General features: G+C 42.5%; 1 protein-coding gene across 1 annotated transcript in view; it reads right to left on the bottom strand.

The window, feature by feature from the left end:
* The window catches only part of LOC109933504 (VPS10 domain-containing receptor SorCS1-like), a 998,692-nt gene that overhangs the window by 96,117 nt on the left and 890,443 nt on the right, over window positions 1-12,132 (bottom strand). Inside the window, exons 18-19 of the mRNA XM_048609233.1 lie at window positions 7,503-7,620; window positions 1,767-1,900 (exon numbers count right to left, since the gene is read on the bottom strand). Of these exons, the coding sequence (XP_048465190.1) occupies window positions 1,767-1,900; window positions 7,503-7,620 (252 nt within the window). The remainder of the gene's footprint in view (window positions 1-1,766; window positions 1,901-7,502; window positions 7,621-12,132) is intronic.

The following is a 12,132-nucleotide window of genomic DNA, read 5'->3' as shown; positions in this document are numbered from 1 at the left end:
AAGGTGTTGTCGTTTGTCGTGTGCAGAGCACAGATGCTCTACAAAACGGTCTCCGAGACTCCGCTTCGTCTCACCGGTGTAGAGGAGGCCACATCGGGAGCAGCGGATACTGTAAACCAAGTTGATGGATGTGCAGGTGAACCTCTGTCTAATGTGGAAGGTTTGTTTTGTACCTTGAATGGAAGTGAGGGTGGAGGTGTAGGGGAGGTGTAGCACCTCCTGCGGTTGCAGGGAAAGGTGCTGGGGGTGTTGGGGCTAGTGGGGAGTGTGGAGCCGATGAGGGAGTCGCGGCGAGAGCAGTCCCTACAAAAGGCAGATAGGAGTGGGGAGGGAAATATATCTTTGGTTGTGGGGTCGGACTGTAGGTGGCGGAAATGGCAGAGAATGATATGTTGGATACGGAGGTTGGTGGGGTGATATGTGAGGACAAGGGGGATTCTGTCTTTACTATTGTTGGGGGAGGGGATGTGAGGACAGAGGTGCAGGAAATGCAAACAATGCGGTTGAGGGCATTTTTGACCACCGCAGGGGTGGTGGAGTTGAGGTCCTTTCCTTTCCCTGCAACCACAGGAAGTGCTACACCTGCCCCTACACCTCCCCGCTAACCTCCATTCAAGGTCCAAAACAAACCTTTCATATCAAATAGGGGTTCACCTGCATATCCGTCAACTTGGTCTACTGTATCCGCTGTTCCCGATGTGGCCTCCTCTACATCGGTGAGACCAAGCATAGACTCGGAGACTGTTTTGTAGAGCATCTGCGTTCTGCATGCGACTAACGACAACAACTTCCGGTCACCAACCATTATAAATCCGCCTCCCACTCCCTGGGTGACATGTCCATCCTGGTCGTCCTCGAGTGTCACAATGACACCACCCACAAACCGGAGGACCAGCACCTCATATTCCGCCTTGGGAGCCTACAGTCCAATGGCTTTAACATAGAATTCACCAGTTTTAAAGTCTCCCCACCCCCAGCCTCATCCCATGTCCAACCCTCCCTCTCGTCCCTGCCTCTTTGACCTGACACAACTTGTCCATCTTCTCTCCCACCTATCTTCCCCACTCTTCCCACTGATCAATCTCCACCATTCCCTATCTGCACTCATCTATCACCATCCCACCTACCTTCCCCAGCCCCACTCCTCTGCTCTCTATTTATTTCAGAGCTCCCTTCCCCCTTCCTATTTCTGAAGAAGGGTCCCTACCCGAAATATCAACTTTCTTGCTCCTCTGATACTGCCGGGCCTGCTGTGTTCCTCCAGCTCCACACTGTGCTATCTCTGACTCCAGCATCTGGAGTTCTTGCTATCTTTATGATGAGTGGAGTTTGGCCAGCAAATGAGGCTAGATTCTGTCAACAGACACAGAAATTGTGAGCAGTGCATCAAAGATACCCAATGAGCTGCTTTTTACAAACCATAACTTACCAAGACAGAAGGTGCTAGGCAATAAACCGAATGGGCTTAAAGTTGAATGCCCGGGGATCGGAACAAATATAAATCAGCAGACAACGTGCTATTTGCTCTTGATTTTTCAATTTGTCTCACAGAGTGGACAAGAGTTCCTGTCACCCATCCCAGTTTTCCCATATAAAATCTTTGCTTAGGCTAGACTCATTTAGATCAGAGTATGCTTGTACCTGTGCAGTGCTGGAAACCAACAAAAGATACAGCAAAACAATGTGTGTCAATAGGATGACTAGGAAGAGGAAGCTTTGATTACAGGAATAAAGCTTCTCAGAGAAATGTTAGCAAGGTTACTTACCACTCAAAGTCAGAGTCTGTGCAGATACAAGGCACTGATGTTACTGCCCGACTGTACTTCTTTCCCAGAGTGCACTGAGTTGCTGGCTGACGTCGCTGGTATATTCGCATTTCCCCCATAATACAAGGCTCGCCCTTTAAAGAAATCACATCTGTAAGGAACTTGGAGTCAAGTTAGCTGATGGTCTTATAAGTATGATCAATCATTTTGACATCTAATCATAGTCTTATGATCTACCTCCAAGTAGCACAGGCCTGGATGGTACAGAAAGCAAAGGAGCAGAGAATTGGTGCGTTGAATTTGACAAGGGACATGTTGTTCACCTCCCTGTTAGTAAAGTCAGTTATTGACATTAAAATCTAAAGACGGCCCTCGAGCGGTGAGATGCTGCAGGTGGCCTTCTGCCCATCAAAGGGAAGACTACCTCTCCACGTGAGCTGCCGGCCAATCTGATTGGCCAGCAGTTCCTGCAATCCCAGCAGCGCTGGAACAAGCTGCCCTACCGAGAAGATGGAATGGATTCCAGAGTAAGGCAGGGCTGGGAGTTTTGGATTGGGAGAGTTCCAGGACCCTAGGAGAGGGCAGGAGGGTGGGGTTGGAGCAAGAGCAAATATTCAAGTTTTGGCAGTGGGGTGGAGGCATTATTTTCTGGGGAGGGGAGCAGAGAGCACACTGCGAAAGGAGTTAAATGTTTTCTCGCTGAAGGTCATTGAAAAGTGGCCTGCATACTCTGGCTTACATTCCAACACCAACTGTATTATGGTGGCAGAGGCAGCAGTGGACCTTTAAGTACCATTAACAGGGTCATTACAGGCCACAATAGGCCTATGGGAAAGCAGGTTAGTCACTGCTGTACGATAGGGAATATGTCAGGAGGATGCAGGATTGTGCGTTAGCCACCTGACTCATTGTTTATGACTCCCCCATCAAACTAGGAGCAGCCATGGTGAGGGAGGGACATTGCTTAACATTTACCTTCATACGACTGGACTAGTAACCCACAGCCCTGACTTAGCAATCATTACACCAGTGTTCCAAACCCATGACAGCAACCAGAGAATTTAAATTCTGTTAATTAAATCATTCTGGAATAAAAACCCTCATCTCAGCAATGGTAAACATCAAACTACTAGAGAGTCATAAAAACCTGTCGCTAATGTCCTTTAGGAAAAGAAATCTGCCATCCTTACCTGGTTTGACTTACATGTGACTCCAGGCCCATAGCAATGTGATTGACTCTGAACTGTATTCTGGAAAGGCCCGAAAAGCTATTCTAGAACTGAAAACAAAATATGCTGGAAATCACAGCGAGTCAGGCAGCATCTATGGATTTCCAGGATTTTATGTTTTCATTACAGATTCCAGCATCTGCAGTAATTTGCTCCTAAACTATTCTAGATGGAGACTTGCATCACCTTCTCATGCACAATTAGATGTGGGTATTATTTATACACCTTGTAAGTTACAGCCACATCTAATGAATGAATAAAGAAAAGTGCAAAATGTGAAACGTGCAGAAGTTAGAGATCAAGGAAAAGTACATTTTCCTCTTACAGTTCCACAGAAGGGAGATGATTCAGGATCATCTTCCAGTGTTAAAAAGGCACTGGATCCAACTGTACACAAAAATGTATTGACAGGAATTTTGTTCCAAGAGAGAAGGAGGAATATTAAAGAAAATAATTCTTTCTCTTTCTGATCTATGTTACTTTTTTTATTTAGAAGCAAAGTTGCTTAGAGTTAGCAGGTAATGAAGAGGGAATCTTGATGAAACAGCCCTGCAAATTTCCTGGAAGAATATTCCCTACATGAAGTTCAGCTTAAAAGTGATTAGATAATATGGAATCAGTGGCTGTCTTTTTCATTCATTCATGGGATGTAGGAATTGCTAGCCAGCATTAATTGCCTATCCGAAACTGTCCCTGTGAAGATCTTTGCAGTCCTTTGTGGGTTTGGTGGGGGGGTGGGAATAACCACAGTACCGTTAGGGACCGAGTTCTAGGATTTTGACCCAGCGACATGAAAGAACACCAATATATTTCTAAGTCAGTTGTGAGGCACTGTATCAAATGCCTTCTGGAATTCCACGTACACCACATCAACAGCAATACCCTCATACAAGCTTTATGTTAACTCTTCAAGAAACTCCAGAAAGGTAGTGAAAAATGATTTGCCCTTTGGAAATTCATGGTGGGTCTTCTTAATCAATGTACCTTTTTTTTCCATGTGACATCTAATTCAATCCCGAATAATTGTATCCGTAAGTGCCCTCTCCTCGAGATGTTAAACAGAACAGACCACAGTCAGCTCAGCCATGATCTTATCAAATGACAAAACAGCCTTAAAGAGCCAAACTCCTGTTTCTAATTTGAATGTTCATATGTAATTCTGCCCTCCTTACCTAGTCTGGCCCACACAGCAACTTTGTTAACTCTTCACTGCATTCAAGAGCACTTAGGGATGGCAATAAATGCTGGCTTTGTCAGCAACAGCCTGAGTAAAACAAAACCCTGAGTAAAATGCAGCCAGTGTCAAAAAATCCTTTTGTGGGAGTTTGTCGATAACAGCACAGTGTGAATCAGAGAGCTCCAATTTGGGATCTCACACCTTAACACCAAACCAATCAGAATCACCTTTCAAGTTAAAAGGCAACAACAAAGTGCACTGTAAGCACTAAAATAAAACCTACTGCGGGTGCTGGAAATCTGAAACAAAAACAGAAATTGCTGGAGAAACTGAGCAGATCTGGCAGCATCTGTGGAGAGGGAAATGTTTCGGGTCCAGTGACCCTTCTTCAGAACTTTAGTACTTTAAGCAAGCTGGCTGTGGTGAAATATTGTCATGTATCTGACTTAGCCATCCCCAGGATAATAATCCACTCGCACTGAGTTACAGAGTGAAGAGACTTGGGTTAAGCTCCATCCATTCCCCTCTCCCCTCACCCTTAATGTGACTTGCCATTGATCTCGGCCATAGGGATTATGGGGAGATCAGGGAGGGAGGCAAAACCAGAGGAAGAGCCAAGCCAGCCCTGGTCTCACATCAATGGGCAAAAGATGAAAGGACATCTGCTAAGAGGGGTATAGAATGTCACCACCTGCTGACCACTCAGCCTGGCTGATGGGGAGAGGAGAGATGTAAAGTGCGGGGAGGGAGGGAGGAGTAGCAAGGGGGATGAAGATTAAGGAGAAAAACAATAACTAGCAGGAAAATACATGGCAGCATTTTTTTTTATTCATTAACAGGATGAGAACATCGCTAGCTATATAGCATTTGTTGCCCATTTCTAATTGCCCAGAGGGCAGTTCAGAGTCAACCACATTGCTGTGGGTCTGGAGTCACATGTAGGCTAGACCAGGTAAGGGTGGCAGTTTCCTTCCCTAAAGGACGTTAGTGAACCAGATGGGTTTTTCCTGACAATTGACAGTGGATTCATGATCATCATTAGATTCTTAACTCCAGATATTTTTATTGAATTCAAATTCCACCATCTGCCATGGCAGGATTTGAACCCAAGTCCTCAGAACATTATCTAGGTCTCTGGGTTAACAGTGCAGCAGTAATACCACGAGGCCATCACCTCCCCAGTTGCCCAACCTGAGATGAATTAACAAGACTTTTTAGAACTAAATTAACTAAGCATTTTTTTGAAGAAAGCTTTCGAGTAAAACATAATGGAATAATTTCCCCGACGCATCTGCTCAACCTTCTAACAGCCCAATTACAGATGAAGAAATGCCAGAGAATGAGCTGGTAAATAGCTCATTAGGAGTGTGTACAGATGAAGAAGGAACCTGCCAGCTAATTAAGGATGAAGCCACATGTCTCGTTTGGTGTTTTGGAGATGAGAATCGCTGCCTGGTCTTCTAAAACCTGTCCCCAAAGTAAAATTGAAGATCTGGGTTTATGATTCGGCCTCTGTGATAACAGGATCAGTTTTAGTCATGTAAATGCCAACAGCTGGATGCCTGGCAGCCAGAACCCAAACTAAATGGTGCCAGTGTCAGAACCATTTAATCAACCAGCTGGAGTTTTGCTGCTGGGGGCACCATGGCTGAGATTTGTAAACCATCTCCTTCAAAACCTTCATTTTCCCTTGGCCTGAGGAAGCAAGGTTAGTGGAGGTAGGGAGAGGTCTTGTGGTGAAGTGGTATTGTCCCTGCCTGTAGGCCAGAAAGCCTGGGTTCAAGTCCCATCTCCCCCAGACATGTGTCATGTTATGTCCAAACAGGTCAATTAATATATAAGAACTAGGAGCAGGAAGAGGCCATTCAGCCCCCTTGAGCCTGCTCCACCATTTGATATGATCTTGGCCTCAATTCTACTTTTCTGCCCACTCTCCATAACCCTTCCACCCCATTACTAATTAAAAATCTATCTCCTCCTTAAATTTACTCAATGCCCCTGCATTCTCCACAATGTAGGAGAGTGAATTCAGGACAGAAATGAGGATAAATGTTCTGAGGGTTCCATGACTTTGGACTTCTCTGTCTCAGAAGAGTCTGCAGATGGTGATCATTGAAACTTTCTAAAGTAAAGGTAGGTACAATCTTGTTAGGTGGGGGAGTCAAGACTTATCAGGGGTGGGTGGGAATGTGGAATCTGAAAAATGAATAGATCATCCAGAATCTAATGGAATGGGGGAGTAGTGAGGGGCTGAATGGCCCACTTTGGCCCATAACTGGAAGTAACTGGAAGGGCTGCCTATCTTGCATAGTCCACCAGAGTGAGGAGATCATTTCTGACTCAGAGCCCCATGTTAATCTCACCCTTAACAGGCAGCAACAAAATGAAATATTGAGATGCAGTATCAGAACACGTCATGTGCTTTGACGATAGGCTCAGTAGTGTCTATCTATTTTAACAAGCAGTAGGCCTGTCAGCAAGTTAAGCTGTTATCATGAATGAAACAGAAATATTCACTTGATTCAGGTTCAGATCTGTGTATGTTGAAGGCTACTACAAGAGGCTTGCTTTAGTGGGCTGTCAATTTTAATTCAAGCTGATGTACTGACTGGATGTCTTCTCTGCCTTGTCTCAATGAAACTTCTATTGTTTTATCCAATTGTGCTTGGACTGGGATCTATCTTTAGGGTTGGGCTGCAAACATCATCATTGCACTAGTGCCAGCTAAATCCTCTACACTGTGTACCAAATGTCACTGTTCAAGAGGATACCAATGAGGCCAGGATGTGTGCTGTCAATTGGAAATTAATTAGTTTCAGCTCTAGGCAAAAGGTGTCCTGTGTAGCCTAATGTGCCCATTCAGATGAGACCATTAAAGTAACTGGGACAACTGAATACAATGAGACCATGTTGGAGAGACTGGGCCAATGGAGGAGAGTGGTCTAAAAAGTTGTTACGTTTTCTAAATGCTGTGTGTTGAGAGGACTGTTTGTTTCTAAAGGGTTGTAAGCTGAATGATGTCTGCTTTCTTTCCAGGGTTTTCAAGCAATACAAAATGATGAGATAACAAGGTGTAGAGCTGGATGAATACAGCAGGCCAAGCAGCATCAGAGGAGCAAGAAGGCTGACGTTTCGGGCCTAAGGGTAATCGAGAGGGTAAGACTATGTGCTAAGGAGAATGCTCTATTACAAAACCATAGCTTACAAACACTGATATTCATGACATAACATAATTATAACCAACTAGGTAATGAGAACAAACTCCAATCATGTCATTGTTTGGAGGTCTGGTGGGAGAGGAAAGAAGGGAAAGCGAGCAAGGTTCCTCACCTGATTGTGGAGCTCCCATGAATGGAAATCATTCTCATTGCATCTTCTGCTGAAGATGGATCTATAATCCACTTTAACAAGCTGCCAATCAGAGCGGTGGCTGACATGACCAAACACACTGTCAAAGACAACACAAAACAGAGGTTCGGTCAGAATCCATGGCAATAATGTTCAAAGTTTTATGACACCAAACCTAGTAACCTCTCGGTGCTTCAGATACAAACATGTTGTCAAGTTCATCGTTTTCAATGTGTGCCAAATATCCATCAATTTTATGTACAGCAAGGTCCCTCAAGATTATTGAGGTGAGCGAACAACAATGAACAATATTTTATCGTGTGCTGTCTTTTTGGAGAGACTCAATGATTGGAGGTGGAAGACAGAAATCCCAGCAGCACCATACCCAAGGCCAGTGGGCTCTGCTTGGTCAATGAGCTCAGTGGTTGAGTAGTTTACACAAACTATTGTAATATTTTATACATTTTGTTCATTTCAGGATACAAAAACATATACCAACAGAGGTAAGGTCTGAGGAAGGGACCCGAAACGTTAGCTCTGACTTTTTTCTTCACAGATGCTGCCAGAACTGCTGGGCTTTTCCAGCAACTTTGTTTTTGTTCCATATACCAACAGAAAGAGTCTATAAAGGGAATAATAAATCCATGCTTTAAATGCAGCTCTGATTTTGAGCACTGTTACAATCGGGTGAGCAGGGGTGAATCAACTCTCCTTTCTTTAACCTCCGCAGTTGGTTGCATAAAGGGTTTACATTCCTTTCATAGCTTGTGGCTATATCTTTCTGCAATTAAAAAGTCAGGAACTAATTGTTTGCTATGAGGAACCAATCATAAAATTTTCTTGAGCTAAAAGAGAATAAGTTCATTACTTGATAACCCTGAAAAAAATAAAGCTGGGGGAGCATGGTCTCTCAGTGGTTAGCACTACTGCCTCACAGCACCAGGGACCCAGGTTCAATTCCACCCTTGGACAAATATCTAAATGGAGTTTTCGCATTCTCATGTGTCTGTATGGGTTTCCTCTGGGTTTGCTGGTTTCCTCCCACTGTTCAAAGATGCGTGGATTAGGTGGATAGGCCATGCTGAATTGCCCATAGTGTCCAGGGATGTGCAAGCTAGGTGGGTTAGCCATGGGGAATGCAGGGTTACAGTAAGGGTGTGGGTCTGGGTGAGATGCTCTTCAGAGGGTCAGTGTGAACTTGATGGGCCAAGTGGCCTGCTTCCACACTGTCGGGATTCTATGATTTATGCATTTAGACTTTATACAGTCATTTTGATGCATAAAATAAAAGGGGATGTTGACCGTAGACAAAGAATATACAGTCTTTTTGGTGTCCTTGAAGCATTAAGGTTTAACCTGAGACCATGGCTGATTTGTTGGGACTGTCAGCATTGGAGAATAAATCAGTTATGTTTTAAGTTGTCAGTTTCCTGATTTTTTTTTTTATATCAGATATTTGACTGTGAGAGGGAAAGAAAATGTTCAACCTGTATGGTTAGCTGATGACCTTCGGTCATTTTAAATCAATGGTTTGACTCCATTTTAAAAATAAAATCACATTTCAAACCATTGTAGTCCTGGGTCTTAAATCAGAAAATGAAACTTAAACATCGACAAATTACTGGAAGGCACCTATTATCATGCAAAAATATCTTAGCAAGCTTGGTATCTCAAAGAAACAGAATAAAGCATATTAGACATTACACTGTCGCTAAGTAGATAACGTTCTTGTCTTTGAGTCTGTAAGTTTTGAGTTGCAAATGCCTGAGCAGAAAATAAAGCAAGGCTGACACTGCAGTGAAAGAGTGCTTCACTGTCAGGCACTATCTTTTGGATGTAATGTTTAACCAAGGTGCCAGTTACCCTCTCAGCTGGATATAGATGATCCTATAGCACAATTTCAAAGAAGGGCAGAACATCCCCATAATTCTGGATGAATTGGGCCTCAATCAATAGCATAAAAACTGATTGTTAATTGGTTAAATATAATCTAGTGATTAACTGGTCATTATCACATTGTTTTATTGTGGGAGTTTGCTGTTTGTTACGTTCTCCACACTACAGTGGCAACTATATTACCAACATAGGTCATTGATTATAAAGTCCTGTGGCATAAAGACACCATGTAAAGGGAAGTCAGCAGATTTGAATTGAATTGAATTAGCTTGATTGTCACATGTACTCACATGAGTACGACGAAATGTTTACAAGTCACCACTTATGGCACCACCTTAGGTACAAGGTACAGACTGTCAGGAAAAAAAAGTCAAAAGAAGAGAAATAAAAAGTCCAACGTTACAAACCTTCAAAAATCATAGTAATAAATTTAAAAAATAAAGAAATAAAAAGTTTAGACTCAGACTCCTGCCATCACAATATAATAAAGAACAAAAGGAAACTTTAGGAAAAGAGAATTTAAGCCAAAGGCTGACAGCACCTGTGGAAAGAAAGCGGAGTTAACATTTCCAGTTCAGTGACCCTTCTTCAGAACTGATCACTGGACTGAAAACTCTGTTTGTCTCTCCAAACATGCTGAGTTTCTCCAACAATTTCTGCTTCTGTTTTTGTTTCAGATTTCCAACATTTGCAGTTGTTATTTCATTTGATGATCTTCATAACCTGATTTGAATTTGTTAAACAATTGGGCAGAGATAAAGTGGCAAGTGAAAATGAGCAGTGACAAATACAAAGTACTGTTTCTTTTGGTTGAGTAATTAACGTAGAGGAGATCATCAACTCTGAATTATCACTAAGGGACAAAGAATGGGACAGTGAAATTACTTCTAAATTGTTAAGGAAATGGTCAGTTAAGGACAAAGTGGCCTTCTGTGGTTTACACTGGCATGGTTCAATTACCTATGGGGGAAATGCTGAGTGACAAAGCCAGCCGAATTAGTACAAGGAAGCTTTGAAGAGAGCTTGGGAATAGCATCGGTTTCAATGTCAAGGCAACACAGAGAAGCAATTAAATAGCAAGCAGAATGTTGGAATACATAATCAGAGTATTATTCAGTATAAAATACAGGAGGGATGATCTAAATGGTACAAATGACTTTTTCTCATCCTGGATTTATTTTTTACTTTCTTATGTTTTGGGAAATCTTACACAGAAGATTAAAAATGAACAGTATTTGATGAATTAAAAAGCACTTATACATGCATGAAAATTTTTTTTCAACCAGTGTCATTTAATGTCAAGAACGTGCTTCACTTAAATAAATGGATTGATGTCAATTGGGAAATGTTCGGGACAAAAATATATTGTTCGTGGTCTTTACATTCCTCTGTCGTATTTGAAATAGAATTTGATGTCTGTGAAAAGACATGCATCCACAAACAGTCAATATTCTTTGGGGCAAGTGATTAAGAATACATATACCTTCATCAGTAGATTACCAGTTGAACGAAATAGACTGAAATATAATGGACAGGCACTTAAGTTAATTTTCTTTTAACTCATTCACAGGATGTGGGTATCACTAGTTAGGCCAGCATTTATCACCCATCCCTAATTGCCTCAGGGAACAGTTAAGAGTCAACCACATTGCTGTGGGTCTGGAGTCACATGTAGGCCAGACCAGGTAAGGATGGCAGTTTAATTCCCTGAGGGGAATTAGTGAACTATTTTACCTTCCCAAAACAATCATTTCATAGTTATCATTAGATTCTTAATTCCAGATTTTTCATGAATTCAAATTCCACCATCTTTCTTGACACAGTTCAAACCCAGATCCCCAGAGCATCAGAGACAACAAGGTGCAGAGCTGGATGAACACAGCAGGCCAAGCAGCATCATAGGAGCAGGAAGGCTGACGTTTCGGGCCTAGACCCTTCATCAGAAAGGATTAGAACATCACCTGGGTCTCTGGATTAATAGTTGAAGGATAATACCATGAGGCTAACACCTCTCCATCAATCTTTTTTATTCATTTTGTGAGATGTGGACATCACTGGCTAGCCAGCACTTATTACCCCTACCTAGTTGACCTTGAGAAGGTGGTGGAGAGCTGCCTTCTTGAACCGCTGCAGTCCATCTGCTGTGGGTTGACCCACAATGTCATTAGGGAGGGAATTCCGGGATATTGACCCAGTGACAGTGAAGGAACGATGATTTATTTCCAACTCAGAATGGTGAGTGGCTTTGAGGGGACCTTGAAGGTGATGATGTTTCCATATATCTGCTGTCCTTGTCCTTCTAGGTGGAAATGGTCATGGGTTTGGAAGGTGCTGTCTGAGGATCTTTGGTGAATTAAGTGTCATTCAATTTAACAAAACTGATTTGGTAGGGACTGCATCTTAAAATTGGCACAATTTGATTAATTGGCATTATTATCTACATTGGCCCTCCTTCATAGGGCTTAGGGCAATCTGGAAATGTGCTGTTACAGACCATTCATCTGTACGCCTGCCTGATGTGGGAAAGACAAGATTTTGTCTCTCTCTCTCTCACTGTTATTTCTCACTTCACCAAATACAAGTATTGAAAAAGCAGGAAATCATTCTATTTTTGGTATGTATTTTAACGGTTTTTCTTTCAAACCTTTCAGTTAAAAACTCCAAGTGGTTGACATCTGCTTTCTTTACCAACAAGGGAATAAATATAAAATAGAGA

The sequence above is a fragment of the Rhincodon typus genome, chromosome 20 (assembly GCF_021869965.1).
Source record: "Rhincodon typus isolate 14 chromosome 20, sRhiTyp1.1, whole genome shotgun sequence".
Classification (NCBI taxonomy): domain Eukaryota; kingdom Metazoa; phylum Chordata; class Chondrichthyes; order Orectolobiformes; family Rhincodontidae; genus Rhincodon; species Rhincodon typus.
This window is presented reverse-complemented; position numbering and strand designations above follow the sequence as displayed.